Below are 27,945 nucleotides of genomic sequence, written 5' to 3' on the forward strand. Positions count from 1 at the left end.
AGAGAGAGAGAGAGAGAGAGAGAGAGAGAGAGAGAGAGAGAGAGAGTAGAAATAGAGAGAAAATGCTGATTTGGGAGGATGACACCTACCAAACGACGGGTCGATTTCTCCTCCGCGAAGGGCGCTCGACGGGCGCCACTATACCCACAGAAGCCTTTGTAGAATTCGCCCTGGTCCGCTACTGAAACAGACATGAGGCCATGCGTTAAGGGTGTTTTTTTCCTGCGCGTGTGTCAAGCATACACTCGCGTTTAATAGTGCGTTTCTTTTCTCTTTTTTCCCCTCTTTCTTGCGAATCGTCGTATAGTGGGTGGAATGAGAGCGGCAGTTTTGCGATTTCATGGTCGGAGATCGGAGATTCGATCGTACGGCGTCCCTTCGATCTCGGACTTACAAACAACAGGGCAGAACAATACGGGCGAATTTCCACATAGGCTCCTGGACAATCTTTTCGTACTTTTCTTTCTCTCTCTCTCTCTCCCCCTTTTTCTCATTTTCTCTCTCAGAAATCCTTCCCGTGTTTACCTCGCGGCAAATCCGGTCCGTGGGACTGAACAGTTTCCCGTGAAACAATTGCGACAATTCAAATATTAGTCGATCATTTACGTTCAACGCTTTGGTAAAAGGTTCATGGTGAGTCTTTTACCATAGAATTTGTAAAACGATCGGAAGGAAGAAGATTACAAAGTCCGACGATTTCCCGAATCTATCGCAATCGACTTCCTCGTACCGTTCGTCCCGCCTTTCCGGATTGCGTGTTGAGAAATCTTCCTTACCAGACGGCGTGGTTGCTTGACCAGAGGCCGATTCATTCCATTCATCTTGTGGTAGAGCCCGCACGCGTTGCAGAGGTAATGCCCTGTGCCGTCCCTACGCCACAGAGGTGTGGAAATCGCGCCGCAGTTCACGCATTCACGGCCCTCCGTATAGTACTCCGCCTCGATGTTGTGCACTATTATTTCATAATCGATCGTGTTGTTCTCGTGAAAAACCAAGTAGACGGATCGCAACGACACACAAACTCACATATACACACACACACACACACACACACACATTTATATATCGAAAAAAATATTTAAAAATTAATAAATATTTATTAGGTGGGTACACAGAGAGAACGATTTATTAAATCAAATAAATGTTTCTTTGGAATAGTCCAAACAAATTATTTAATTGACAAAAATAATTCTTTAGAATTAAGCCGCAAATAAATATTTTTGTTACGTCAAACAAAATTTTGTTCGATCAATCAAAAAATTTGTTTGGACTATTCCAAAGAAGTGTTTATTCGATTTAATCAAATCGTTCTCTCTATGTACCATTAAGATAATTACTTAAATCAAAATTCTCCTCATATTTAAATTGGGTATTGTTTACTTAAACAGAGTAAATACTCAGATTAAATGAAAAATATTTTGATTCAAGTACATATGTTAATAATACCTATCTAATAAATATTTGTTATTTTTTTCTGAGTGCATATATGCTTAACTGACAACGCTTACTTCTTCCTTTTATCCTGTAATGATTCTTCTTATCATAGAATTAGCACAGAATTTGCATAATATGGACAAATTTGGTAATTACTGATTGGTAATTGCGACTAATCCAACTTAATAATTATGATTATGCACGCATTGGGCCTGAGATCGGCTTGATTAGGATAGCGATCGTGTAGCCCTTTTTCTAAAGCGGAAACGTGAAGAGTGGAAAAGAGTTTCACGTGAAATCGACGGCTTCAGCGATTGTGTAACTTCTCCTGTAATAATGGAGATGTGAAAATGGATATTTTTCACGTGAAACTTCTCATTTTTCACGAGTTCACGCTAGGGGAAAAGATATATGACCGATAATCTGAGGACGATCGGTCGCCTCCACGATCTCCAAGTTCGCGAAATGCAAGTATTCGTGAGCGCGACGTAATGAGCGGAACTACGGCGACGTGTGAGCACGGGGGCAAGCGTATCTACGGTGGCCTCTTTTTACGTGACCACTTGGAAACTATTGTTTCGCCGGCTCGCAGTGTCCCCACATTTCCACTGCGTGACTATGAATATGCATAGTTTCTCGGAGCTTAAAATGTAAGCTATTGCGGAACACGCGAACGTTCATTTTAATTTTCCTCTATTTCGGCGATAGCAAAGAAAACGAAGAAATTTGACAAAGCGTTCCTATTAATAGAGGTGAGGTCTAGTGAAATTAACATACAACGTCCAAGAACACGGAGAAAAATAATAGCAAATCCTCTGCTGGTCTAGCAAAATCTTTTCGTTATTGTATGGACAGTGAAAAAGTTTGCTAAGAATATTAATTACTATTTGCTGGATATAATTTGCTGAATCAACAAATTTTGCTAGAAATTTTGCTTTATAAGAATCATGATGGATTTATATAAGCAGTTTTACTCCGATAGCAAATAAATTTGCTAAGGATACATTGTTTTGCATCAATAGCAAATTAACGTGATTCTTAGGACAAATACACTCAACAAATTTTTTCTATCATGGCAACGAAACTACTTCTGCTCTAATAACAAATAATTTAATTTAAAATTAGTTACGTTAACTAAATTTTTGTCACCACGAATATGCAGTAGCAACGACGATTTTGCTACAAGAGCAAAATTATTTTTCTCCGTGAAGGAAAACAGAAAGAATTTAAATGTTCTGTTATTGATTTTAATGACGAGCAAAACACTAAAATCAATGACGAAATAAATCATTAGAATTTAACGATCGTCATTAATGTTTTCCTGATGCTTTTTTAACAACTGTTGAACTTGGAAACGCTTGAATATGTCTTCAAGCTCAGGTAACACGAACAAAAATGCATCTCACGTAAATACTCCTTAAAGTACTATCATTCTCCACTCAAATGTTATATTTACAACTGATAATTCAGTCGTAAATATAGCATTGCAACGTTCTATCCGTGCAGCGACTGTTTCCATTGAATTAATGCAGTTTGCAAATGCAGATTGTGTCGTCGCATACAAATTGCATGGAAACCATTAATTCTGTCATCACGAACGCAGAAAGTTGAATTTCGTGCAGCATATAGTGAATTCGCGTCCTTTGCAGATTTTGCAGTGAAATCTTACTTCCACCGAAAATCAATGAATATTTCTTAATTATCGACGAAATACTTTTCTCGCTGCTTCAATCAAAAATATTCTAGCTGGTTCACTTTAAGAGAGCACATTTTTCTGAAATCATTGGTTTCGAGGCGCGCATTGAAGTGTATTTTCTCTCTTTTCTCTCGACATTCTTTCTTCCAATTCGAAAAAAACGGGGAACACGTTGTACCGCTGAAACATTGCCAATAATTATTTATTTTGTAGATCACCGCGCAGAGAGAGTACCAAGGCCGTGCAAGAAAAGCACGGGAAATACGATGGAAGAAGGAGCAGCGACGAGTGCGAGAGCAGGACGACCGCAGGAAGTACAAAGGCGTTGGGGGAAGGATAGAGACGCACATGACGTTATCAGAATTTCCGGCGTTCGCCGATAAAACGCGCGTCACCGAGCGGTCGCCTCGAGCGTTCGTGCTTCAAGAAGAGCGTTTGTCGTGTACCTGCCAAATTATTTCTGTGTCAGTTACCGACACACAGGCCTGGGAAATGATCGGCGAATTGATGCAGCTCGAACGTTCGCAAGCGCTGCATCGGCGTCGAGTGCTTCGGCGTGAAGATTCGCCGCGAATCCGCATAAAAACGATTCGCACTAAGAAATTTTTCCTAGTAGAAAGGCCGAGCTATGCTGAGGAGCGAGCAAGCGAGTGAACGTGTCACTTGACGACGTATGAAAAAAAATAAGAGAATTTGTCTCAGGTTACCCGGTGAAAAAAGAGAAGAAAAGTAAGGCGGAGAAGGAGAGAAGCCGCGGTGAGGTCGGCGTACGCGAGCAGCACATCCGGCAGAAATGCGACTGGGAAGCAATCGGATATTGCATGTGGGTAAGCAAGAAGCTGCTGATGCCGTGTCCGAGTCCTACGAACTCTCTCAGGGAGAGAGAGGGCATTACGTATGTGTATACGCGCGGGTCGAGTTGCGTTCTCGCGCCTTCGTGACGCCACCTTGACCCACAAATAGTAGGTTATTATTAATCGCCGGATTAATAATCGCCGCGAGCGCGCGAGAAGAGGAAAGGGAGAGATGGGCTTCATGTCTCTTTCGAAAATATGACCCGCTATTTTCCTTTTTCTCTCCTTTTCTCTTCAAGTCGCGATAACGCGCAAGTGAACGGCGCGGAAATGAACTGTCTATCGCGAGCTTAATCCTAGAAAGATAGTGTGAGTAACTTTTACTCATACTGGAAGTCAAACTCCTTAAATCTTCTCTCGAATCTCCAAATAAGATTAGCTTTTATGGGAGCGGAAATTTATTTAAAACGAACGAAAAGTGACAGTATTTTCACTCGATATAAATGGTGAAAATACTGTCAATCTTGCGATGCAAGAGTGAATGTCTCACTCAAGTTTAGAGTAAATCCCGACTTTATATGAGCGAATGTTTTAATCGATTAGAGTAAATATGTTTTGTTGACGGTGGAGTCACGATCAGATTCACTCTTCAATTTGGAGTGAAAATATTCGACGATCCATAGTGAAAGATTCACTCTATATAAATGAAAAATCACTTGAATTCAAGTGGTCATTCATTTTGAGTGAAATTTCACTTCAAGAAATTTGAAGAGTAGTATTTTATTTATATTTCAAATCCAAGTATGCTATTTTTAAAATAAGCGTATAATTTGATTGAAGCTCTTTTTACATGTTTTGTACAATTTCAGTAAATCACCTTATTTAATATGTTTAAGACGTGTAAATTATACGTTTAATAGTAATACGTTTAAATATGTTAAATGACGTGACTTGAAACAGCAAGAAATATGTAAATTCAGTCAAAATAATACACTTGACATATTACTTGAATGTGAGTAAAAATTATTTATCTCTTCATTGTATCGTAGGTTATCACTACCTTCCTCAGATTAAAGCTTTCAGTGAATAAAAATTATTCACGCTACTTTTCCAGGGTCAATAAATACGACTGATAATATAGTGATGTGAGAATTCAATCGGTGAAGTATGAATCTACGGAATTTATTGTGCAAGGCAAATTAAATTCGCGATACTCGCAAACTAACAATTTTACTTTGGAGGATCAGCGTACATTGACCAAGTCGTTGAATCAAAATCAAAATCGATCTCGTTGTTCTATGGCGTCTATAATATCGGTGCGCTCAGTGGAAGAGCGTCCGTAATGAGATATGAAAGGACGCGTGAGGGGAACGAAGCGGGCAATTAAAATGTGAGCATTGAGTTACCGCGCCGAGCCGACATGAGGACGAGGAGGTCAGAGGACACGAGAATCTCTTCGAGATAGGAGCTGAATCGGACTGGGAAGCAATCGGATATTATGTAAGCAAGAAGTATAGCTGACGTAGCTGGGTATCCTCCTCTATGGGGTCCCTCTCCCCCCTCTCTCCCGTTCCCCCGTCGCGCTATACGTATAAAGAGCGTGGGTTCGCGTTGCACTTTCGCGCCCGAACTACGCCGTTGCATGTATATTTCTCGACCTTCGCGACATTCTTCCTGCGCGTGTGGAGACGCACTGAGAGAAAGATGTTTGGTACATGCGACAGTAATCATATAGAGAAATGATTACTACACACAAATTATGGTCAAAACAACCATTTTCTATTAGATGAAAATTGTTGGATTTTTTATGAAATTCCACTATAATGTTAGTAGATGATAACCTTATATACATTTTCGTACTGGAACAAGAAATATAATGATAAGGCCAAAAATAATCATCACTCAAAAAGGTTTTTGCTAGACCAGGTAAAATTTGAAATTACGGTTAAAATTTTTCGCTTTTTGTATTTGCTAGAAAATTATCTGTGATATGCTGAATCGTAAATAACAGCAGCAACATTCTAGCAATATTTGCAAGTAAATTCGGATGGCTGTGAGGATTTTCGTTTGTCTCTCGCATTTTTTGTTTATCATAGTTACTTTCATAAGAAGTGTAATCAGTCTTAATCTGGATAGACACCACACAAAGAGACTCTCTTGCTAAATTTCATGAATAGTTTAGATATATATTCTATCTCTATCATCTGTACTGATTAAATACAAAACACATATGCGATATCGCAGTGTTTGCCAGTCATTTATCCCTCTCAACTAATTTCTTGTATCTAGATAATTTTTATTATGACCGCAAAACCATTTGTTTCAGTTAAATCAACTATTTCTTTCCCTGAGTCCGGAATGTTGCAGCAACGGAAGAAAAAGAAAAAAACAAGCTACAAACAATGCAAGAAAGGATAAGAGAAATAATGAGCGATTTTCATTATCGCGGATCAGATGATAAATCAGATTGCGGATCGTTATTTTCTCCGAGGCCGAGTTCGCAGTCAGATGATCGCACCGACGCCGATAATAAGCAGTGCACCGTGCGCGTTATCGTCGCATTAATATTCTCATTCACCTGCGCTTTTGTTTCCTTCGGCTCTCTCTCTCTCTCTCTCTCCCTTTCTTCCTCTACTTTCTGATACTTATTATTTCATCTAGGAAGCTCTCTCTCGCGGCTGCGCGCAGGTGCTGCATGATTGCCGCTGTTATTTACGACTCCGCCTCGTTATTCTAATGTATTCCTGTGTGATTGTTATTGTAAAATTGCGGTTGAAGAACCGGGAAGAGAATAATGATGCCGTCGTTCGATCTGTTCACCCTGGACAAGCTCCTCCGTCGTCGTCGTTGGTTCCCCGAGGAGCATCTCGACCGTAAATATCTGAGCGAAGGAGAGAAGAGAGAAAAAAAAAGACAGGGGCAAAGTACACAGGGGGCTAAAAAAAGACAAGTTTTCGGATCGGTCGGATTAATTTAGGAGCGGCCACGTGCACGGTCCTTCAGGATGATACACGGCCCCATGCATCGACGTATACGACGTACACGGAAGAGGCGAGGGGGAGACGGCTCCCCCATGTAAATGGGGTGGTATCTGGCACGCTTAAAGTCAAACGCCCGGTCCGGTAGTGAACTACGGACGCGGACGAAACACTCGAGGTCGCGGTATGTTAAAAGGCTGCGTCTCTCGTTGCCGGTCTGCCGAAATGGAGTCCGGATGGTGCGGCATGTGTAACCGCAGACTTCGAACCCTGAAGGACCACTTAAGGTTTTAAACTCGCACTCTCCTTCTCTCTTTCTCCGTTCTACGGCCGATACATCCCTCATAAAAGGCAGGGAGAAAGAGAGAGAGAGAGAAAGAGAGATGCATTTCTTTCTCTTTCCCTCTTTCTTTTATCTCTTTTTCAATATCTGCTCGTGAACACGTCTTAACTGTCTTAATCTCTGTTGCATATCCGATTACCGACACGATGATTGTGCTATGATACAACAGAGGCGATAAATGAATAAAGGGGCGCGGTAATTTCGCGCTTGCAAACGGCACAGGATCAAACACGATCGAAAAGGAGTCGAAACGGAACCACTTGACTCGGGCATGGGAACCGAGCGAACGGCAGGGGTGAAGGAAAACCGAACGCAACCAACTAATTCGTTCCCATGCGATGTCGCGCTTTAAGTGTCAAAAGACAAAAAAGAATGGAGAAAAGGGGGAAGGACGAAAAGACGAATATGTATTCGACTCGTTTTACCGCGATGGCAAATTTTTATGATCCTCTAATTTGGTGGAGTGGAATCTCAGTTGAGACGAATGAAAAATGGCAGTATCTTCACTCGAGGTGATCGCGAAAACACTGCCACTTAAAATCGCAAGAGTGAATATGTCGCTCAAGCTTAGGGTGGATTCTCACTTGATACAAGCGAATGTTTCGGTCGATCAGAGTGTTCTTGCACAACAGAAGCGCTCTTCAATTTCGAGTGAAGATGTTCGCTCGAACTAAAGTAGATAATTCACTTCATACGAGTGAAAAATCGCTCGAATGCGAGTGGCTCGATGGTGGTTCTCTTCGAGCGAAATTTTACCGCAAGAAATTTAGAGGGATGCTTTCAGTCTCGATCAACGATCGCGCGCGAACTCGTCGCGAACTTTTCGCGGAATCTTCAGCGCGTGTAGGAAAGAATGAGAGAGAGAGAGAAGGAAAGCGAAGTTATCCTGAAGCAACGAAGATACCCGGGAGATATACTTGGAGAAAACGACCGAGATACTCCCTCGAATGAGACGGATATTTTAACGACGACAATTTAAGAAGGAGAGATATTTTCGACTTTGACTCATTGCTCTCGACGGCAAACGGCGAACTTTTACGTCACATGCGGATAAAGAAGTCCGGTCGACCTCTCCGACCGGTGAACCTTGAGAAGAGGTGACGACGCTTTATCGCGGCGTCACTATTATTACCTAAAATAAATAACGGGCGTACGCACCGAGATTATTAACGTTCAATGTACTCGGCCGCGCGTTATCGGCCGCCGTGACGAGGAGGGCGACTCTTAATAACGATTGCCGAAAACGGGGAAAAGCTGAGGCCGAGATTCGGCGGCTCACGGCGGTGATGAGCCGCTCCTACTGTTGCTGCGCGATATCGACCTCCGGCGTGAACTTGGGGGCTTGCATAAGAGCCAAAATTAATTACAGACGGACACGAGGTGCACGCTCTCGTGAGAGATTTCGCGGTCTTAATCGTGCCGCCTTTACCCTGCGTCGACGATACGGCGCAGCCCTGGGCGCGAGATTTCACCGTCGCGATCCGCGTGATCGAACGCAAGAATCGTCTTCTTGGCGTCGCCCGCCATCGCGATCTTAATTAAACGTTGCCCTCGATTATCGCGCTCGGTGCATTCCATGCGGGACTGTTGTTGGCAAAGAGAGGCGGATAGAGGAAAATCCCCGGTGCTCCTCTTTTTTCCCTCTTTTCTGTTTAGCTGAACGCACCGAGACACCGAGTATAGTACATCTATCTGCGGGTATTTGAATGTCAAATGCTTGCGTGCATATTTATGATCGCGCCTCATGAAATCGCAAAGTTCTATTTTTCCGCTCATTTTCTATCATATATGCATATTCCTGAAAGGGAAAAAGAACCAGCCACGCGTGCAATGAACCGTGTGCATCGTGCGTTTAAAAGTATCGCCTCTTATCGCAGCCCAAGGTTACATACGTATCATTAGGTACGATTCTACGCAAAAAAAAGTTTCACATGTACTCTCTTAACGCTCAAAAAAACGTTTCACTGATCTAGGTAGAATGCTATAAACGTCGCAGTTAAAATTTATCGTTGTTAAGACTTCACTGCAAGATCTGTAGTGCACAAATTCGCTGTACACGAAAAAACGTTTTATCGCATTATCCAAATGTCTGAGGTGAAATGTGAACGAACTAGAAGTTACCAGGAAATTGCAGATTCGTTCATATTTCACCCGAAAAACTTGGTTAATTCAGCCAAATTTTTTTTCCACACACTGGACCAACTTTTTCTGCGTTTGTGGTGATGGAATTGACGGTTTCCATACGCTCTACACGCGATGACGTAATCTGTGTTGACAAAGTGCATCAATAATGGGAATAGTTACTATTCCTATACCAGGTCTGTAAATATGAAACCGGAATTTGCCCATAGATGGCCCTAGCTGTCAATGTAGTTACCGTCAAACCGCGTCATTGGCGCCATTTCCTTGTTGACATCTCTGACAAAGATTTTCAACTCACAACAATACAAGTTTCATACAACAGCATAGTTTGTAATAGCGTTGAACATGTCGAATTTTGTGCCTGGAAACTACGATTTGCGGACAGCATTGATTTTCTGTTACCATTTGAAGAAAATTGCTGCAGAATCGCATCGAATGCTTGTCGAAGCTTACGGTGAGCATGCTCTTGGTAAATCACAGTGCTTTGAGTGGTTTAAAAAATTCAAAAGTGGCGATTTTGACGTGAGAAACGAAGAACGTGGACCACCGAAAAAGTTTGAAGACAGCGAATTGCAAGCATTGTTGGATGAGGATGACACTCAAACGCAACAACAACTCGCGGATCAATTAAATGTGACACGAGAAGCCGTCTCCATACGTTTGAAAGCCATGGGAAAGATCCAGAAGATGGAAAAATGGGTCCCACATGAACTGAATGAAAGACAGCAGGAAAACCAAAAAACCACTTGCGAAATGCTGCTCGCCAGGTACAAAAGAAAGTCATTTCTCCATCGAATTGTGACTGGCGATGAAAAGTGAATATATTTTGAGAATCCTAAGCGTAAAAGATCATGGGTAACTCCAGGCGAACTATCGACATCGACTGCAAGGCCAAATCGCTATGGACGGAAGACAATGCTCTGATTGGTGGGATCAGAAGGGTGTGATCTATTATGAGCTGCTAAAACCTGGCCAAACTGTTAATACTGAACGCTACCGATAACAAATGGTCGATTTGAATCAAGCTTTGCGTGAAAAACGATCAGAATATAAAAAAAGGCAATACAAAGTGATTTTGCTTCATGATAATGCACCATCACACACAGCAAAACTGGTCAAGAAAACGATTGAGGCGTTTAGTTGGGAAATACTTTCGCACGCGGCTTACTCACCAGACTTGGCTCCGTCCGATTACTATTTATTATATTTGCATCGATGGGACACGCACTTGCTAAGCAGCGCTTCACTTCTTACGAAGAGGTACAAAAATGGCTCGATGACTGGTTTGCCTCAAAAGAGCAACAGTTTTTTTGGCGTGGCATCCACAAATTGTCAGACAGATGGGAGAAATGTATAGCTAGCGATACTTCAAATAAAATATAAAATATTTATCATTTTCATACAATAAACGTGTATTTTCTATACAAAAATTCCGGTTTCATATTTATATACCTGGTAATTCCTATAATTAATCCTTCCAGCGAGATTTTACAAAATATGTTGCTATATTTATAACTGAATTATCCGTAATAGGTGTAGTTCAATTCGGTGAAGAATACACTGTGATTGTATTTTAGAGAATATCAAACAGACGTTTTGCCTCGGAAAGGCGGAGGAGCAGACAGCCAAAGAACTCTCTCTCTCTCTCTCTCTTGCGGATTTCAACGCCGAAAAACATGACCCGACATTCCTCGAGCGGCGAGACGCGGCGATACGTTGTCGTACTTGTATTTTCCGCGAGTGATATGAGCCACTTTGTGGCGGCTTGTCGACTTGTTCGTCTCGCGACGTTCATGTGCGTGCGCGTTTCTGACATCACGCTAGGATTCGATTAGATACCTAGGTGTTACACCGCGCACCCGCAAACACACATTACGGCGGAATTATCGTAAAGCCGACGCGCCCCCGCTAGATATAGGCCTATCGTTACCTCTGTATCGCGCGTAGACACAACTAGATTAGGCCTACGCATTCGTCGAGCCTAGGTCATGGTTGTATCAATGCCTCTTCTTCGATAGCCGCGTCAGTAGTGACGTCGCGGAAGCAGGTGCAGCGGACCGAAATCCGTACTGATGAAGAGAAAAGTGCACCAGGACAACGGTCTTTTGGCTACCGTGAAGAAGCTCGCGAAATCGGAGACGATGAAAAATCTACTTGGAATTCGAGTCTCTCTCTCTCTCTCTCTCTCTCTCTCTCTCTCTCTCTCTCTCTCTCTCTTCCTCTACCATGCGAACAGCGGCGAGAACAAACTAACAACATACTGAATAAGGGAGAAGAGGGCAAATAGTGACAATTTAGCGTCTATGCTATTACCACCGTCAATAGCGAGTAAGTTCTCGAACATCTAATCATCTTTGAAAAAAGCGATTAAACCACTAAGCCAAACATAGCTAAAAGTACAAAAAAGTCAAAAATTTTGGCCTCTGTGAAACAGATAAAACCTGAATCTTACTCAGGTATTTCTATTTAGATTGTTTTGACTCTTGGACCCCTAAATGAGATTCTACCTGTTCAGCGTTGTACGATATGTATTTCTTCTAGTGTGGTCTAACCTCTATACGTATATATCAATTCGTTTATTGTTTTAAATGTTTTAAAAGAAAAAGCAACATCTGGGACAAAGAGTGACAAATTTTAAATAACATTACTTGTTATTCAGTGTTAGTTGAATTGCATTTCTTCCTATTTATTTTGTTGGGTGTAATTTAAAAGCCATTAAACTAGGTTTAAGTACAGAAAATATTAATAAATAATTTGAAAAATCACTTTCCAAAAGAAACTTTCCAACTCACAGAGAGAGAGAGAGAGAGAGAGAGAGAGAGAGAGAGAGAGAGAGAGAGAGAGACTCGAATTCCAAGTAGATTTTTCATCGTCTCCGATTGTTTTTCATAATTGTCACCATTTGCCCCACACTGGGGCAAGTAGTGACAAAATGTAAATTTTATTTTTTATGAAAATTTAGTTATTTCATATGACTTATGGGTCTTGTACTCAAGTTTTTCGTATAATTGAAGCTGAAAAGTATCGTTTTAGTAAAATCCAATCTCGACAACTTGAAAATAGCTTAGACGAGGGAGAAAAAAATCTGTCACTATTTGCCCCACTTTCTCTTACTAATAACATACGAGGTTTGATCAAAAAATACGCGGAATTTTCGTTTTTCTCAAAAAAATTTATTTATTCATCGATATTAATTTTTTCCCCTTCAAAGTACTCCCCATCAGATGTTGGTTACACTTGGTTAAACCAAGTTAAACCTAACGACCTCCGGAAGAGTACGAGCGGAGTTTTCCTTTTCTCTCTTTTAAGTGTAATTCCCGTCAGAAAAGAAAGATAATTAAACCGAGCAGGCATTGGCGGACGTTGCACACTACGGCGAGTGTTACACCAGCGAACACTAGCGAGATCGTGAACTGAGGCGCGCTATAAAATGTGTATGACCGATTGCGGGCTTGGAAAAAGAGTTCATTGTATTTATTAGCTAATCTGCCGCCGACAAGCCAACAAAACACAACAAAACCGCGAATCCATATCACGGATTCTCATTTACAAAGTCGACGTGTCACTGGTCAGCAGCCAGTGACCCGTCGCGGGCGATAAATCTTCGGTCTTCCCCGATAACGATGGAAATTCGTACGATATGTCGTCACCTATTCCATCGATTGTCCGCATTTTCGTGCCGTATCGATTCTATCGGTTCTCCGATCTTCTCGCGACTTCGCGTCGCAGAACTCTTTGTAAAACAGAGTTTTTGGAATAAAACGAAACGAAAAAAAAAGAACGAGACTGGCGACCAACGGACGCGGTTAAAGTTGCCAATTAACTTCGTGCCAGTTCCCTTGTTTCCTTGTCATACAAATCGCCGCACAGTGGGCGATTTGACTATCTTTCGGAGCAAAAATCTGTTCCGTCACAATTTCTTACCAATCGTAATGCACCTGTTCATACTTCACTGCTTGTTCGTGAATTTTTGGCTAAAAACAACATCGTTTGTTATTGTGGTGCAATTGTCATGAATTGTTCTTTTTGCAAATTACTCGTTAGACTTTCAGTTCAAATGACTACTTGCTACAAATTACGGAAACGCTGTTATTTTTTTGTGGTCTACAATAGAAGATGAAAAAACGCCAAAGAATTATGAAAAATTGAAAAAACTTTGTTGTACAAAGTCAATCGTCATAGAACATGATGCAGATATAGCATGAGGTAAAATATAAAGAAATATAAATGAAATCGAGTGGCTACAAAATCCTAAATGCTAAACCCTAAATTTTTAAACCCTACGTCCTTGAATCCTTCAACCTTAAGCACTAAATCCTAAAGCCCGAAACTTTGAAACTGTAAATTCTAAATCTTTAAACATAAAGTTTATGTAACCACTCGATTTCATTTATATTTCTTTATATTTTACTTTATACTGTATCTACATCAAGTTCTATGACGATTGGCTTTGTACAACAAAGTTTTTCCAAATTTTCATACTCTGGCGTTTTTTCATTCTATTGTAAGATTACCAAAAAATAATAACATTTCTGCAATTTATGGCAAGTAGCCATTAGAACTGAAAGTCCAACGAATAATTTGCAAAAAGAATCATTACGATTGGTAAAAAATTGTGATGGATTTTCACCCCGAAATGTAGTCAAATCGCTCACTGTACGCCGCGGCGACAAACACTTGGTCGACGTTCACGAATACTTATGCGCTGGTCTCCAAAAAAGTCGCGCATGAAATATCGGCCTGAGGGGCGTTGTAGGTAGGCCGTAAGGGCCGAAGTAAGGGGAAACTGTAATGCGATATTCGAGTGGTCCGCCGGGACGATTTAGTGTCGTGGAATGAATTAGTCACAACTATGTGACCATCGATGGTTACGGGTGAATATAAGCCCGATTTCGCCCCCGAATAGGATTTTCCACAACTGGATCATCGAATCCTAGTCTTCGTTATTTATGATGACCGTAACGCGACACGCGAGTTTGAGCTCACGTCAATTTGTCATTTACGAACGAACACTCACATTCCCTCCCTCTCTTCTTTCTCTGTCTTTCTAATTTTCTCTTCTTTATAATTGCACAAGCCGTTTGAAGATCCAACGGAGTGTAGCACTCATACGGCGAGTGCCACTGCGTAGGAAGAAAAGAATTATAGTTTATTATTTCAACGCGCAGAACTCTCGACAAATATACTGAGAGAAAAAATGTCTAATATGTATTGTTGTGTTGTGTAATGTTGTTGTACCTGCCGGATTCATGTAATCAACTGATTTTTTTCTGTGTGGCATTCATATTTTACATTTGATTAATCCAACCTGACTTTCTTTTTGGCATGATATTTTTCCTCTCAGTATAGAAAAACACAATAAGTACACGACGGAACGAAGAAAGAGACAGAGGACGGGACGCGAAATATCGGTGGACCAGCATATTTTCACAGGTAAAATTCGATCGCGACTAATTGAATCGTTCCTTTCGGATGCTTGCTATTGTAGAGAATGAGATTGAATGGCAGCCTGATGTAGCCGAGAAAGGTCTCTTGTGTACACACACGCCCACCGATTTCGCGCTTTAACGATATCCACGTGACCATCACGCGCATTGCTGCAGCGGCAGCAACAGCAGCAACAGCAACGCAGGCAGTCCCACCCAGTGCGATTTTAGCGCCGGCGCTCATTTGTTTCTACATTCTGTCGCAGATACGCTCGACGAGAGCGTAAAAAAGGATCGCTGGATCAAAGAACACCGCTTACTTAGGAGGCGACACACCGTCGTCACGAGCGAGCGAGAAGGACTGGCGTCTTGAGAGAACCTTCTGAGACATGCGCGAGGGTCGCTAGACCGTACACCTGCAGCTTAACCTTGGTGACGAAAGATACTAATCCTATGCGCTCGTTTAAACCTATTCTTTTAGCTAAACTAGTATTTTTTGGATCTTGATCTTTCTCAACATAGAGTCATAAATTCGTTCCGCTTTAGTGGCGACAGATGCAACCCGACAAATACAACATAGCTAAAACGAACAGACCTTTTTGTTGTATCTTATTTTCAAATCGTGAATAATGTGTATGGGTTAACATGTTTTTACCACAAGATATAAGAGAGCTAAAAGCATCTGGAACTTTAGTCGGTGACTAAACGCATTTTTTGGTGATGACTTAATAAGCAGATGAAATTAGCGTGGTGTCGAAACAAAAGAAAGGACGTCGAACATATTAGCTGCGTTTAGCAGAGAAAGCTGCTTCGCAACTGTTGTAAAATTCGTGAATCTGATTGGAGTATGCTCTTAATTTTGGTACATGATCCAGGAGCATGTACCAATCAGATTCACGAATTTTACAACAGTTGCCTAACGCAGCCATTGTTATTGCGCTCTGCGACTGCGCGTGTAAAAATCGTACACACCGAGTGCAATTCGCGACGTTATCGCGACAACATTATCCAGCCGACTCTCTTCATTTCATCGCCGGGAACACGAACGACGCGATACTGGACAATCGAAATCGTGAGAATACGCGGCTGATCGCCGCGGATTTCATCGAAACGACCGAATCTCCGTTCATATAACAAAGATTTCTCACTATCCTCAAAATTCCTCAAAATCCTGCAATTGTGAGACCAAAAAGATATTGCACGGAGAAAAGGTTTGGTTGGGTCAACCAGGATTAACTAGAAGTCTTGTTAATTTAAGCTAAATGCTGATAACTTCAACCGGAATTTCTGGGTCGCTCATATTTCATCAGAAATTTGGTTAATTCAATCAAACGTTTTTTTTTCTGTGTGAATATAATTTATTATTTGCATGAATAAATAAGTGTATATCATCAGCTCACCAAGAGCTCGCAGGAAAGTATAGCGTTATCGTGCGATCCGTCTGTTGTTGATAGATCTTCCTATTATTCCTATTCCTATCCCCCGACATATAAAGCGACCGATCCCAGTCACCGTTCAACATTCGAGAAGTCACATGAGAAAAACATGAGAAAAACTGCCTATTAAAGTTATTATAGAAAACGACAAAGAACACTCACGTGTAGTCAAACCTGCTGCATTAGTGAGCTGATGCTGCGCTGGCGTCGTCGCAGGATTAACTGTCTGTCCCCTCGAAGGTGTGACATATTGTGTAGTTAATTGATCATTCGGAGGAGACGCATATGCCCAAGAAACGGCGTCAGTAGCACCAGCAGACGTTCCTGTTTGTTGGCTCGAGTAAGGTGGACTGTAACGAAAACTGGATCGGGAGCCAAAAGGCTGTGACGAGAAGGCTGGCAACGATTGATGAGGCACCGTGGTTGAAGATTTGCTATTGTAATCCTCTGGTATCGATAATCCGGGGCTTAGACCTGCAACCACGATGGAAATAAAGGTGAAGCCTTTAACGGAAATAGAGAAAGGTCATTCGAAGAAAAACATCATTTATTCGCCGCAACTCTTCCTTCCTCTCTGTCTTTCCCACGCTCTTTTTCTCTAGCTTAAGAATTCTTTAGCTCCAAAGACACAATAATGCTCTCTTTCTCTTTCTTTCTTTCTTTAGTATATTATAACGTAAACTAGAATGACTCTTTTTCATTTATTTCCATTTAAATATTTATATCTGCGGTTTTTTTATTTGCACGTTTCGACTCTGGTATCCTACTTTCTTTTCATGACCAAATACTGAGTATGGTAATTGAATCTCAGGATGTAAAACTCTACTCTTTTCTAATAACAATATGTCCAGAGAACACAAATGTCTCACATGTTCGTGGTCTACATATTTATTCTTCCGATTGTGTTCTTCGTCTTATTTACGAAAGAAGCACTAACAGCGGTAAACAGAGGATCAGGTAAGGTTTAGCCGCAACATATGAGTTCTTAAAACTGGTTTCGGGGGTGACCAGTGTGAGACAAGAATATTAGCTTCAAGAATGCTGCGAACGCCAACGACAAGTGTCCGCTTAATACGTTATAAGCGTGTATCCGAGCGAGTCGGTGTAAGCGTTATCGAGTCAATTATCTCGTGACTGATACGTACCCTGAGTGTTCCAAAGCTGTGGCGGCGAAGCCAACTCCGTGGGGCTACTCGTCATGTAGGGAAGGGTGTAAGTTCCTCCTGCGGTCGCCGTTCCGGTGTTCATCCCACTCACGCTGCCCATCGACCGATACAACGACGAACTGTAATACAGAAATAGATCTGTTAGAGAAACAAAAGAGACAACAAGGCTTACTCGATTTTTCGGATTCTAGCAATTGGAAATCACCGAAGAAATCGACAACGGCGGCTCTATCTTTCTCAAGACACAGAAGACAAACCTCTTTTCTCCTTCTTTTGGCATGTTCGAGAGAGACACAAATTACACGCTCGATTATTAAATTCGACTCCGAGTCGTCAATTGCAACGGACTCGTGTGCCTCATGTTTCGCGTGTGGATCACGCCTTGCGAATGAATACGCCCCTACCCATGGGACTTGGATCGCGAGGCGGTTGCGCGAAATGATCGTCCGGATCGACTCGATCGATGCCCTGGAGAGTTGATCTTCGCGTGTCGTTGGTCGATTGTACGCGTGAGCCTGCGTGACGCATCCTCTTCGAGTGGAGTTGTCCGTTGGAACAAGACGACGCGAGATGAAGCCGCTGCACAAAGACTTAAAAATACAATACAGCGGAAATTTCGGCTATTAAGGCCGATCTACATTGGTCGTATCGTAGCGTCGCAAGCGATTCGTCGTGACGGGTCGTCGTTTGGTCGAACCCAAACTTCAACAATTCTACGACACTACGATTGTTACGATCAACCAATCAGCGACGAACTAGAGTCGTATTACTTAAAAATATATATAGCACAAAAAGTAATCATACTCATCATTAAAAGTATATACTTTTGTACAGCTCATTACGATGCTACGATTTTGCGATGTCACGACGTTACGATACGATCAATGTAGATCGACCTTTACAGAAAAGTAAGTCGCTCGACTTCAACCCGACGACGGCGCAAGCGATTCCAGGTCAAAGAAGACAACGATCCTCCGTGGCTGATTCGCGAACACGTGCCCATAATCGGTAAACGGTACATGGGCGACGGGATCAGCGTTCCGTGTCGAGGGAATGTTGGAAATCACCCTCGCGCGTCGAGGAGGGTCCAGGAGGACACGGTGCGACCGCTGTAAATGCGGGCGCGTGCCGGAAGAAGGGAAAGTGCACCCTTTAGATCCGGTCGTCCTCTCTTATCCCTTCTCTCTTCCCCTCCGCTAAGTAACGCTTAAGTGAGAGGTACGACACGGCTACTCCATTATGGAAACTCCATTTAACCGAGGCTGTTTATACCTGCTACGACGAGTAGCCACGATCGTATGGTCTAGACTAGAAGAACGAGCACACAGGGGTTCAAATACAAATTATGACTCTCCATTTGCCGGCGTGTATCTCTTATATTGCACTTTATCGAGAAAGTAGAGGACCTTCCAGCGACATTTTTCGACTATTATTGGTGGTTCGCTTTCCAGGGGAGTTTTGGAAATTTTCAACAATTGCAAGGGAAACATCATACGCGGAAGAAGTATTGCAGGAAAAATTATATTGAGAAATTAGATTTCTTTTATGATGTTTCTTGTAAAGCTGAATTATTTATACTAAAACTGTGCCTAAATTACTACAGAAATAATAGAAATTTGATGATCCAATTGATGTATGATATAAAAAAAATATTCAACCAATTACAATAATTTTGTAGTAGAAACTCAAACATGCATAACATTTTTTTACAAATACATAGTGATCTCGTCAAAATTCTGTATGTTTCAAGATTAGAAGTTTTGTTGTAATTTTTCAACAGAATCTTCCCCGTGCTAATACATATATTGGGAGAAAAGATATCTAAAAAAAGATACTTATTCGGTGGATAATAATAACATGTTTATTTAAATTTAAATTTCTTGTTTAAATAGAATAAACAATTACTTTCGTGAAAAATAACGATTTTAGGGGAAAATATATATTTTCTCGTTTGAAGAAAAATATTCTCTTAATATAAAAATATGTATATAAATGCAAGTGAATATGTTAGTAGTACCCAGCGAATATAAATAGTTTTTATTTCTAAAATATTTGTGCTCTCAGTGTGCAGAACGCGTCTTCTTATATTTATAGAAAAGATTTAAAGTACAGGGGCCAGATCCTCGAAAATATCTTGCATACATTTAGTAAAAAGCTATATGTATATGTAACATTAACTATATCTTTTCACTAATAGCTTTTCGTATGCGAAATATTTTCGAGAATCTGACTCTCTCTTTCCCTTTTATAGTGCACAAGTATTCGATACCTGTACACTATCTTTAATCGTACAAAAAACATTTTTACTGATCTAGTTAGAATCCTAAATGTCACAGTTAAACCTCATCGCTATTTTTTATTTCTGCTAGAAAATTGTAATACATAGAATTTACAGCAACAGTATTCTAACAATATCTACAAGCACAAATTTAGGTGGATATGAGAATTATTCGTTTGTCTCTCGTAGTTAATCTTATTTGTCTACCACAGAGATTTTTAGAAGAAATATGAGCTTGTCTTGTATAAGCTTATTTTACTACACGGAAAAAAAAGATTTGGTTGAATTAACCAAATATCTGGTCGAATATGAACGATTCAGAAATTCCGATTGAAGTAACCCGAATTCTGTTTAAGTTAACAAGATTTTTGGTTAGATTAATCAAACATGTCTGGTTATTTAACTAGACATGTTTGGTTAATCTTACAAAAATCTTAAACAGAATTCGGGTTACTTCAATCGGAATTTCTGGATCGTTCATATTCAACTAGATGTTTGGTTAATTCAATCAAATCTTTTTTTCCGTGTATGAACATACTGGCTTCAATCTTTACAAGTCTTTAATCTTTCACAAATAGGTAAAATGAAAATTCTGTCTTTTCAATTTTCTAATCTTTTTAACCTGAGCTTTAGAACGCTCATGTCTGTGTTCATGAAATACTCAAGCACGTCTCGCCTATTCGTCAAAGAATTTCGAGTTCCACTCCTCAGACAATCGCAATAGGTGTTTTCATTTTAAAATTCTGAATAGGCTACTGCGTCTAGACATGTCTAAACGTAGCGCCACGTAGTTTTGTCGAGAAAGTTGAAAAGTTCCGAGACTAACAAAGGAATCCGCTTGTGAGGATTTCTAGTGGATTAATTAAAACGGGAACCACCCTTTATCTCTGGATGCAGTTGTTACATTTACTTATAAAAAGGCAAAAGTACTTTTAAAGAGATAATATCAAATAAAAATAAAAAAATTCCAATATCGAATTACAATGTGGTCGCAAGCGGTTCCCTTGTAAGGTGTCTCGATAGGCGTTTATCAAGGCTGCTCTCGATCCGCCCTGTCCTACTAATTAATTAACACACAGCACAAGGCCACGGCGCCGACGCGCCCGCGGCATGGCACGCGCGCCCGCTCGCGCACGTGCACTTTATCTCGGACTTTATTAACGTGTTTCAAACAAGGTAAAGAAGCGGACGGCTTAAAACAAACGAAAACCGCTGCTGTACGTTCGCGGTGATGTGATGTCAATACGGATGCGGCCTTGAGCGGCCGCGCGCTGCCCCGGGCACGTTTCTGCGCTCCGGTACGTGTCCGGAGGCACCTTTTGCGGCCGCGCGCCGGCGATGTCGGCGGTCCCGCGCTGCCTCTCACGTGGTATCATCCAAACTCGGCCGGTCCAGAAAGAGATAAACACGCGATAAGCGTGCGATTTCGTCGCGTACGGGAAAAAAGCGCGCGCGACGATGACGAGTCCGCGATGCGACGAATGCCGAGCTAAACAGAGGCAAGTGCGTAAATCGCGCAGAGATATTGACTCACGGAACACCGGAAGAATGGACGTCAGCTCGATACGGACTGCGGGAAATATCGTCATTCGCGTGTAAACGAAATCCTCCATTATCGCCTCCGATGTTTCGCTGATGTCGATTGAAGTATTCGCGGAATTTAAATGACGGCGTACGTGAGCACGCCACGTGGAGACGACGCGGCCGGCACGTGACCCGCTAGCCGAAAACTGCGACTTAATTGCTGAGAAAGCACATCGGCTGGTGCCGCGTTCGTTTTGGCGCTTATAGCGCGTAAGTATCATTTGTCCTTGTTTAGTATTTGATAGAAACATGGATGAAATGATGCTCAGAGCGTTGTAAGCGCCAAAACGAACGCAGCCTATATCGCTGTCGAGTCGAGAAGCGTAGCATAAACACGAAAATCGCGAGCTACCTCCGCGAACTCGACACCTGAACACGCACGATTAGACCGCCACGAGAAACCTGCTTCGGCAATTTTGTATTTACGTAACGTTAGGATAGGTCGGTGCGCGCGGGTGGACTCTTACGTGTGTAAGGGAGAATGAGCTGACTTCGACAACGATCGACGCCAAGAATAGCTTCGACGCGACGCAAAAAAATCGAGTTACGAATCGCGAAATTTCCGCGACGAGAATATTTCAGCGAGTGAAACCTAATTTTTCTCCTTTCTTTTGCTCTCGTAACTTACACTAAGAAAAGAATACTAGAAGATTGATTTGTAAGATATAAAGTTCATTCACAGAAATAAGTTTTTGAGTATCTTTATAGAGAAATTTTTACTCACACAAGTAACTTGTATTTCACAGAAATGAACTTTATACTACATAAATAAATTTTCAAATATTTCTCTCAGTGTACATTGAGAAAAAAATACTTAAAAATTGATTTGGAGAACAAACGAATATTTCACAGAAATAAACCTTACATTCCACAAATAAATCTTCAAGTATTTTTCTCCAAGTATGTTTCGTCCGCGACCGACACGAGAAACACGATTTCAGGTTACGCTTTTCGATGCACGCGCGAGTGCATTTTGCGTTGGCGAATGCAAACACCGGTGAATGAGAGCCGCCTAACGGTTCCAATTGTCTAGGATGTGTCGTACGTCTGACACGAGTTCAATGAGCACGAGGATGCGGCTTAAGTGCATCGGGTAAGTGCCGCGGAACGTCATCCGTCCGATGCAATACGAGCACGACGACGAGAAGAACGACGAAGAACACGGAAAAAAATAATTTGCTGCAGCAGCAAATTAATTTCCTACATATGGACAGTTAAATATAATTCGCTGTGTTAGCTACTTTTTCTTTGTAGCAGGAACCTATTTTCTTGCTATGATAACAAGAAAGTCTGCTCCTACAACAAGAAAAGTAGCTGACGTAGCGAATTTGCTACACTGAAAAAAAAATTTACTAAATTTCAAAAAACGTTTCTTTGAATAGTACTGTGCAAATAAAGAAGTTTTAAATATAAATTTGTTTCTTTAATTTTAGGAAATAATTACTTAATTTAAACAAATATCTTATACAGTACTATCCAAACAAACGTTTTTTGAAATTTAGTAAATTTTTTTCTCAGTGTACAAATGGATAGCTAAACATAATTTACTGCTTTAGCTATTTTTTTTTTATTGCAGGAGTAGATTTTCTTATTATCATAACAAAAAAATTGATTCCTGTAGCAAAGAAAAAGTGGCTAATACAGCAAATTATGTTAGTTGTCCATATGTAACAGATCTTTTTTTTCCATGAAGAAAAAGTGCGACGCAGAGCGACAGAAGCGAAACGGTGCCCTCGTGAAAACTGGTCGGACATATCCCAACGACGATTGTACCAGGTGCAACCGGGTATTTTGTAAGGCAGGAGGAAACGCGGCATTACCACGGCACGCGCTGCATGCGCGACTGCAACGGCACGCTCGGTGCAACGATGCGCGCGATCCCCGTCCCGCTAATGCGTTTCGCAATGTAAACGACCGACTAGTTGGGAGTTTGTTAAGTTAGACGGAAGAGGCCGCGCGCTCTGACCATCTAAGAAGAGAACAACGGTACATTAGAACAAAAAGGAGGTAAATCAATAAAAAACGAACGACACGACACCTCACTCATTCCGCAAATACACTGAGGAGAAACATCTGAGAATTTATCTGCACGGGATGTGAAGTTTATTCACAGAAATAAATTTTATTTCTCACAGAAGTAAACTTTATATCCTGCAAATAAATTTTCTAGTATTTTTTTCAGTGTAAGCTAAAAGTACTAAATACTCGAACATGTACCTGATCCTAGACATTTTTATTATTTTAGGCTATAAAAAAAAATACGAACACATTTAAACTTTTAATATAAAAAAAAATATATATATATTTTTTTTAAATATGTACATACGCACAACGAAACTTTTCTTTTCTGAAATAACGATTATCTTCGACAGAAGAATATTTTTGTGATAATAGTCTTAAAATATACATATCTCACATCATACATATCTTAGAAAAGCCTGCCATTTACTAGATAAAAAATCTATTCTTTTTACGAAGATATTATAAAATTGTGTCGAAGGAAAAGTTGACTCGACTCTATGGCAGTGAGAAAAACAAATTTTCCTTTTGATTTAATATTCTTGATTGGAAATATTAAACATAGAATTCAAAATACATTTTGAATGAATCCGATGCTTATCATAAATTTATGATATAAATTCGCGAGTAACCGAATTTGTTAAGCTTCTGAAACACTCACTTGAATGCAGTATGTATTTTTCTGTGAGTATATTCTACATACTGAAAGTCCAAATATTCGTGATTAAAAACCAAAACGATAAGAATATCCAGGATCGGATACGTGTCCGGACACTGGTACTTTCACCTTTTCATGGTCGCCGAAATGTTTGAAAATATTACAAAGATAGAATAACACTGAAACGTGAGGCCAAGTCGAGATCTGAACGTTGGAGAACAATGACACTCAAAATGACGTAACGCTATGCTAACAGGAATCGAGAGCGGTGCGTGTACGTGAACGCGTACTCTATACGTGCGTAGCGGCTGCACGGGGGAGAGCTCAATAGCAGCATATCTCGGGTTTCTTCTGAGAATCTTTGCCGTACTTTTAATTGCCGCCGCCGCCGTTGCTCGTAATCTCGATCTCCATTTCTTCCTCTCACGAGGCACTCGACGGATGCAATAACCGAGACGATTATTTAGATAATCTATAAGATCAATGAGGTCGACCGAGCGAGGAGGTTCCACCGAGATAAATAACGAACGTTATTGAGATAACAACGATCTTCACACACGAGAAAATCGCGCGTAGGAGAAGACGGTGGAAGAAAATGGAAAAGAATTTGTAAGAAAAATCCGGGGAGAAAATCCAGAACGAAAGAAACTGAAGAAGATGGCACTTTCCGCCATCTTGGCGTTGGTAAATTCGTTGGTAAAGTCGTTGGTAAATTCGCGATGTCGAGGAGATTTCAACTTTTCGCGGGGAGATTCGGGAGCGCGGTCGATTATAATTATGAGTGCGACCGATTCTCGTGCGAGCAGCGCGAGATAGAGGGACAAATAGCTGGCGCGCTAATTGACATTGGAGAGACGCGAGGGTTGCACCTCCCGTGTGCGCGGTCGGCGAGGAGTGCGAATTTCGCGAAATCCAATATAGCGAGTTCAGTGTCAACGGGGTTATAGCCCTGCTGAGCCATAGTACTATCTGAATCCACCAAGCTGATAAGCGGGAGACACTTCTCACGATGGCCCGCAGAAGAAGGCGGGGTGCGGCGTAAATTTATAAAGACGAGAACCGGAGAGATAAGTGTCCGATGGCCGAGTGTATGCGCGTGTGTGCGTGCCGGGAAGGGTGAAAGGCGCGCGTGTGTGTGTGTGTGTGTGTGTGTGTATGCTTACCGAGGGCAGATATCGACACGGAAGTCAATATGAAGTTCTAGAATTCCTCAGATAAAGTTCACTAGGTGAATGAAATTAGATCGTGATGAGAGAGAGAGAGAAAGAGAGAGAGAGAGAGGGAGAGAGGGAGGGAGAGAGAGAGAGAGAGAGAGATTTCCTCGAACGATGTATTTCCCCGCGACTCCTCTTATATTTTCTTTTTTAACACGTTTCTTTTTTTTTACGTGACTAGATATCAGGGATTTCGAGCGAACTTCGCGATATCAAACTTCGTCGGAGTGAAGTCCACTTGATATTAAATCACGTTGTCCATTTCTACTTTTAAAGATGCATCGTCAATTTAGGAGGTTCTAATCTGACCCTCGTTCCCTTCCCCTCGGCAGAAATATGTGATTTACGTGATTTTTACGTAGAAAAGATTTCGTATAGTGTAAGATACGTTTATTATATACGTTAATTATCTATATGTAAGTAAAATAAGTATTTATTTTTGATGTCCTAGATTTCTCTTTCAAATATGTGTAAGTGTCGAGATGATCTCTGCATGTTTTAATTTGTTCAACAAGAGCAATCCTTACAATTCTTCGTTTCTCCGCCCGTCTATTTTTCTCGCGGCGTTATTGCTCTGCAACAGTTTTATTTCTTACAGTAAAGAAACATATGCGCCACCACGAGAATCCCGCAACACGGTAGATATCTCTCGAGCGGAGATAAGGAGGGTATACTATTTTTTATTTGCTTAGTCGCATCGGAACTGCTCTAGATATCATCGGTGATCGTCTCATACGGAGTCGCGGTTGACATAACGCGAGAATCAATCGTGTCAGTGTGTCCCGTTATTTGACGCATGACGAATCAAGAAAAAAAGTGTTACAAAGCAAACAAAATGTACTTCTAAGAATTGTAAGAGCGCGAGAAAAAAAGAAATAAAAACAAGAAAGAGAGATTTGCGATGTATACGACATTATTCTTTCGATTTTGAATCGTGTCTTGGCTCGATTTTGAGACCGCGTACTGCTCAGACCTGATCAGCAGTTATCGACTGCGGCTACAAACGATCGAGTGTAAACATCGGCGAAGCAGGAAAATCGTGAGACACTGCGCGATGCTACACAGGATATTTTTTTCAAGTGCCAACATGCTAAATAAATTAATCACACTGGTTTCAAGAGAACAGTGCGACATTTCGCGTCGCATTTATTTGCGCTGTCGTCGCGCCAATTATTATCGGCTCGTCGCTCGCTTCATTTTTACGTTAACCAAAGCGGTGACGTGGCCAGGATTTACGAGAAGCACGTGTGATCGATCAAAAGGAACATAAGAATAACAAAGAATAACGTCGTAGACGGTCGAAGCTAAAACTCGCACAATAAAGGCTCACATTTAATGGGAGGCACCCGTCTCTGTGCGCGATGTACATGCAAATGGCTCAGGCTAAATCTACGAACGCGATTCCGCAGGATAATCGCAACGAGTTGCACTTCGCGGCTGATTCTACGTCGCTTCTCAAATCAAATAATTCGCGCACATGATGTCACTCGACAAGACGCGAAAAACGTGCGAGTACACTGAGAAGAAAATATTAAAAAATTCATTTGTAGGATATCTATATTTATCCGCGGAAATAAAGTTTATCTCAGAAATCGCAGAAATTAATTTCTTATCTCAGAAAAAAATTTCAAATATTTTTTTCTCGGAGGTAGACACGAGAACAACGAAATGAAGTTCTCATTCGTTAATCGTAAACCAAATCTCTGATTAGAAACTAAAACGACTCACTGCATCATGGCTGGCGCAAGTGGGCTGCTGTCTCGATGACTCTTCTGTCCTACCACACCTCTCGCGTGCCGCTTCTTCCTGCGTGTCGTCCGTTGCGTTGTCGTCGGACAATGTTGTCTCCCGTTCGTTAACGAGCAAGGAAGGAAAAAAAAACGAAAAAGGCCAAAAGAAGAGAGAAAAAAGAAAACAAAAAAGAAAAAGAAAGGAACTTCTAAAGAGGAAAAAGAGAAAAGTACCGGAGTCCCGTATCTGTCACCGGGTCGACAAGAACTGAACGACATGTGACTTAGCGAAGCATACGAAACGTCGAGTTCGAACCGAATGGTGCGCGGAGAACTTCGAGGGTGGTCAGGGATTCCCCTCCTGAAGCCGCTCTTCCCTACTTCCCCACTACGACCTACGACGACGGACAATTATCCCCACTTATTTGCCACGACGTCTTCCCCAATGCGTCCTGCCAATCCACATTCCGTAGCCTTCCCCAACTTCATCTTCCTCGCCTGTTGCTCGTGTGTTGCGAGGTGCCCCCACTCGTGATCGACTACTCGAAACGCCCCACTCAGGGGATCCCCGCAGGCAAGTCGTCGCCAGCACGGTCCGTACGTTTCGCCCTGGCTTTGAGCCATTACCACCGCCACCGCCGCCAGCGCCAGCGTACAGGCACGTGCACTCTCCAGGCAGTTCAAAGTGGAATGGTTAAAAAATTGTAAAAAGACTTCTCGGGCAAAAGGAGGAATCGTATAGTCGAAGTAAAAACTTGGTCGGTTGGTCGAGAGAGAGAGAGAGAGAGAGAGCCTGGAGTTCATGCAGCTCGAACAGAAAATCGTCAACCTGGGCTGCGTTCTGATATCCTCTGCTAGTACTGAAAATCTGTAGTATACGTAACATGAACTGTAGAACTTCAGTACCGGTAGTGGACACCAAAACGCAGCCTCGCTCGACACCCGCTGACCACCCTGAGATTGCGGAAAATGGTGTTTGTCGCAAACAAAAAAACAAACAGCTCTCGTCCGTTCCTTTCGCGATACGTCCGCCGAAAGTTTTTACAG

General features: G+C 41.6%; 1 protein-coding gene and 1 long non-coding RNA gene across 8 annotated transcripts in view; one reads left to right on the top strand and one right to left on the bottom strand.

Moving 5' to 3' along the window:
- LOC116844779 overlaps positions 1-6,162 on the top strand; it is a 13,001-nt gene extending 6,839 nt beyond the window's left edge. The window contains exon 2 of the long non-coding RNA XR_004378133.1: positions 3,344-6,162. This is a non-coding gene — a long non-coding RNA (uncharacterized LOC116844779). The remainder of the gene's footprint in view (positions 1-3,343) is intronic.
- Positions 1-27,945, bottom strand: part of LOC116844644 (box A-binding factor-like) — a 77,280-nt gene that overhangs the window by 5,716 nt on the left and 43,619 nt on the right. For 4 of the 7 annotated variants that reach the window (XM_032816495.1, XM_032816470.1, XM_032816514.1 and 1 more), the window contains exons 4-6: positions 17,395-17,534; positions 16,412-16,723; positions 777-952 (exon numbers count right to left, since the gene is read on the bottom strand). In XM_032816495.1, coding sequence (XP_032672386.1) covers positions 777-952; positions 16,412-16,723; positions 17,395-17,534 — 628 coding nt within the window. Of the gene's footprint in view, positions 1-89; positions 182-776; positions 953-16,411; positions 16,724-17,394; positions 17,535-27,945 lie in introns of those variants that run through there. The other 3 variants (XM_032816520.1, XM_032816488.1, XM_032816480.1) reach the window with 3 other exon arrangements.

The sequence above is a fragment of the Odontomachus brunneus genome, unplaced genomic scaffold, assembly GCF_010583005.1.
Source record: "Odontomachus brunneus isolate Ranch 3 - 2012 unplaced genomic scaffold, Obru_v1 Obru_scaffold_003, whole genome shotgun sequence".
Classification (NCBI taxonomy): domain Eukaryota; kingdom Metazoa; phylum Arthropoda; class Insecta; order Hymenoptera; family Formicidae; genus Odontomachus; species Odontomachus brunneus.